The 4,018-nt window shown below is 54.8% G+C and overlaps 1 protein-coding gene across 1 annotated transcript; it reads right to left on the reverse strand.

Moving 5' to 3' along the window:
- Window positions 1-304: 304 nt before the first annotated feature.
- FCAMR (Fc receptor, IgA, IgM, high affinity) lies at window positions 305-2,365 on the reverse strand. Its single transcript, XM_008937838.1, has 4 exons — window positions 2,329-2,365; window positions 1,337-1,633; window positions 733-1,062; window positions 305-645 (listed from the first exon to the last, which is right to left on the reverse strand). Exons 1-4 carry the CDS (start codon window positions 2,363-2,365, stop codon window positions 305-307), a joined length of 1,005 nt encoding a protein of 334 aa, XP_008936086.1.
- Window positions 2,366-4,018: the final 1,653 nt, after the last annotated feature.

The raw sequence follows: 4,018 nt of genomic DNA on the forward strand, positions 1-4,018 counted from the left end.
ACCGTGCCTGCTGGGACCAGGACCTCCTGTGCCAGGGGTTTGCATCATAAATGATGAAGAAAATAGTTCCTACAGACTAAATTTCCTCTGAAAGCTCAGCTTACATCTCTGCCTCCAAAAACCTTCACCACTCCCTCAGCCATTTGCCAGTAACTGTAAGGCAAAACCTGGAGCTGCTGTTTCTCACAGGGCTGTTGTACCTGTCCGTGGTACAGAGCAGAGTCTGTTCTCCTCACGCCCATGAAGGGGCAGAAGAAAGAGTGATGTAAAAAAAGAAAAGGGATTTCTTGTGTTGCAAACCACCTTACCACCTACCCCTCTGGATGAACAGCTTCACAGGGGTCGTGTGCTCTGTGTGCCTGTTCCTGGCCCCACACCAGTACCACCCTGCATCCTCCTCTCTCAGGCAGCTCATCAGCACCGTGTAAGTCCCATTTTCCTGGTCATTGCTTGTTATTTGTATTCGCCCTTTGTAGGACTGGTGCACAAACCCAGCTGCATCCACGAGCAGCGAGCAGGAACCTCCCTTCCACCTGCACAGGTACTTCTCCTCGTAGTGCCCCTGGGGATCGTGGTGGCACTTCACAGACAGGGAGCCTCCGACTGTGCCGCTGAGGAGTTTTGGTCTCCTGGGAAGTGTGGAGGCTGCAGGTTGGAGTGGACTCTGTTAGCATCCCGTGCTCCTCACCCAGGGCTGTGAGGCACCCTGCAGCCCCCAGCAACCCAACCTACCTCTGGTCACCTGCAGAGCCACCACCCGGGGGCTGTCTCGGCTGCTAAACCTTCCCATCCCACACCTGTACAGCCCTGAGTCTTCCTGTTTTAAGTCATTTATCAAGATTTTGAAAGCTCCAGAGCTCTTCTGAGGGGTGATAGAGATCCGTCCTTGGTAACCCATTCCCACGTAGCCGTCGGTGTCGACTATGAGAGTGCAGCCAGTTCTCCCCAGCTTGCACCAGGACCTCTTCTCGTCGCTCGGGGTGTCCCCAGAGGGACACAGGACCATGGCAGAGCCTCGGAGCTTTCCCTGGACGAGCTCGATCAGCCTGAACACACCAGCATCTGCAGGGAGAGAGCAGAGCAGGCACTGCTCACCATGCAGCCCGCAGCCAGGTAGGAGAGAGATTCCTTTTACATCTATCAGCAGCTGATTTGGCCAAATCTGGGCACTTTCACACCCCATTGTTGTAAATAGCTGGGAAATAGCACAGAGTAGAGAAAGTTGAGCTCCCTGCCGTGTGCTGCTGCTCCAGCATCTGTCCCCAGACTGGGCCCTGTGAGCTGGGCTGCTGGTGGAGCAGAGTGGAGCCTCCCCTCTCCCCAGCCACCAGCCTACCTGCCGAGACCTTCAGCTCCAGCCTGACGTACAGGTCTCTGTTGGTGGTGCCAATGCCACACTGGTAGGTCCCCGTGTCGTTCTCCTTCAGCTCTGTCATGGTCACCATGAAGGTGCCTTTCTGGGGGATGTCCTCCAGAGCCACTCGCCCCTGGTAGTCTTCAGAGGTGTAGCCAGTTGTAGAGATGATGGTGGAGCAAACTCCACGTGTCATTTTGCACCAATACTTGCGGTCGTGTTTGTTGGCTGGGGTGGTGGAGTAGAAGCACTGATGGGTGATGGAGCCTCCAACCTTCCCTGTCAAAAACCTGGATCCGTACAAGGTGCTTGAAACGGGCTCTTTTGGGGTAAGAATGAAACAGAAGTTGTTGGTTACTCGGAGACAACCAGCCCCTTCCCTGGCAAAAACCAGCAAAGCTCCTTCGAGTCAGGGGGGTGGTTGAGTGGCACCAGTGGGACATCTGGCTCAGAAAGTCCAGAGTTTATTTTGGATGTGGTGTGTTCCCTTCCTCGAGTGGCACATTATCCATCTGGGGATAACTGGCAGTGCAGAGCCACTGCCCTGTGCCAGTGCAGGGATGGGGAAAACTTGAGTGCCCTAAACCCCCATCAGCCCTGACAGCTCTGTCTGGAGCTGAATGTCGAGGGCAGCACTTAACAGTAAACACCTAAGAATAACCTTTGGCATTTGCAAACTCTGCCTGATCTGGCAACTTTCTCCTCCCTACAGATGCCTTGCCCAGGCACCCGTGGCAGCCTGCAGTGCTGAGCCATGGAGAGCTGGGATTCTCCTTCCCAGCCCTGGCTGTGCCTTTGTCAGCTCTCTGCAGCCTTCGAGTGGCCAGGGAGGTTTGCCCAGTTTCCATTTTTCAGGTGGAGGTGTCTAGTGTCCAAGAGAGGGCTTAGCCTGGGATGTGGCTGTGTCCCCAGCTCCAGCTTTGCCTGTTCTCATCAGCATGAGAGGCTGGAGAGTTGGTTTCTTGGCAACTCACCTTGCAGCAAAGCTGCTAAGAGGAGCAGAAGCACCATGTCCAACCTGCACGGGTATTTGCTTGGCAAACGTCAAAAATCCCACGTTGGATAGGGGATTTTGCTGATGTCTGTGTTATCAAAGAGAAGAGAGAGATTGTGGCCAAGGTAAGACACCAGGATTACTCTGGTGGCCATTTGGAGCAGGGCACCCACGTCCACGGTGGTCCCAGCCCATGACATGGCTTAGCCCAAAGGAGAGGGAGTTTGAAGAAGAGGAAAAGTGCTGTCAGTGCTCTGCAGCTCCTGCACTCAGGCACTAAATCCTCTGTGCATGGGTAGGATGGTTTCTAAAGGCATTGCTGGTAACGAGAGGGCAGTGGCAGCCAGGGGTCAGCCAGGCTGGGGAGGGACCCGTCATGGGGCTGGGCTGTGACCCACACCACCCTGTGCACCCCCAGACCCATCACGGGGCTGGGCTGTGACCCACCCCACCCTGTGCACCTCCAGAGGCATTCCAGGTCTGCCTCAGTGGTTGCCAAACCCAGCACTGAGGAGCCAGCAGCAGCTAGGAGACGTGGCACTTGGTGCTGCCCTCCCAGCGGCCAGACCTGCGGCATCAAGAGATTTCATTTCTTGACTTTTCTTCTTCATTTTTTTCAGCTCAAGAAACAATAGGAAATGCTGCAGGGCTCTGGAATGCCAAAATCCTTCAACATTTCCTGCCACGCCCCAATTGTTTGGGTTTTCTTTTTTCTTTCCCAATGCAATTTATCTTTGTTTAGACTGTTATCCATTGAGAGATCTGGGCAGAAACAGCGTTTGTGTGTCTCTATTTCAGACAGAATTACTTCCTTGTTCGAGTTAAAAATTGACTGTTGATTAGTCCAGTGTTTCATCCTAAAGAGTCTCCTCTCAAATGCTTTGTCTGAGATCTGCCTGAACCTTGCTGCACCTACAGCCTCGGTAGGCAGAAATCACGTGGTTTATTTTACACTGTTTAATGCACTGGAATCACTTCAAAGCATTCAGGAGAAATGAACAAGGAAACGATGGAGGCTTGAAGCTGTGGTGAGCCTTGTTCCCCTTGCCACGGTGCCAGGCTGAGCCCTGCCAGCAGCATCCTGGGCTAGATGCCCACGGGAACCCACAGCTTGCCCGCCCTCCAGCTGCAGAGGGGTGGGATTTGGGCTCAGCCCCTGCACCCTGTGCCCTGTGTTGGGGTCGATGTGCACCCCCCCAACTGTGAGCTGCAGACTCAGCTCCCACCCAGCTCTCCAGGGAACTTCTCTGGGAAGCACGGAGGGGGCTGCAGGAACTCTCTCTTCCCGTCTCAGCAGAGGCTGAAGGGTTGTGGTGGGGCAGCTGGCACAGCATCCTCCTCGGGCAGCTTCCCCTCGGGTTTTTTCCCCACGTAAGAGGCAGGGGAGGCAGCTCTGCTGTGGAGATGTGGGTGTCTCTGTGCACGGCTGCCCAACCACATCTGCCTGCTCAAAACAGCTTCCAGTGTGCTCAGAGAGCGGCGAGGAAGATGCTCACATCACCCCAGCTCTGTGCAGCCTGGCACTGGGCAGCAGCTTCCACACAGCCTCCCTGGTTTCCTCCTCCCAGCTGGACAGAGACCAGACAGGTGACTTGGAAAATGGGGATTTTTATCCAGTGCCTTAGTGCCCACCAGTCTGGAGGACTCAAAGCGAGGAGGAGCTAACAAGA

This window comes from Merops nubicus, unplaced genomic scaffold (assembly GCF_000691845.1).
Source record: "Merops nubicus isolate BGI_N331 unplaced genomic scaffold, ASM69184v1 scaffold9133, whole genome shotgun sequence".
Taxonomy (NCBI): Eukaryota; Metazoa; Chordata; class Aves; order Coraciiformes; family Meropidae; genus Merops; species Merops nubicus.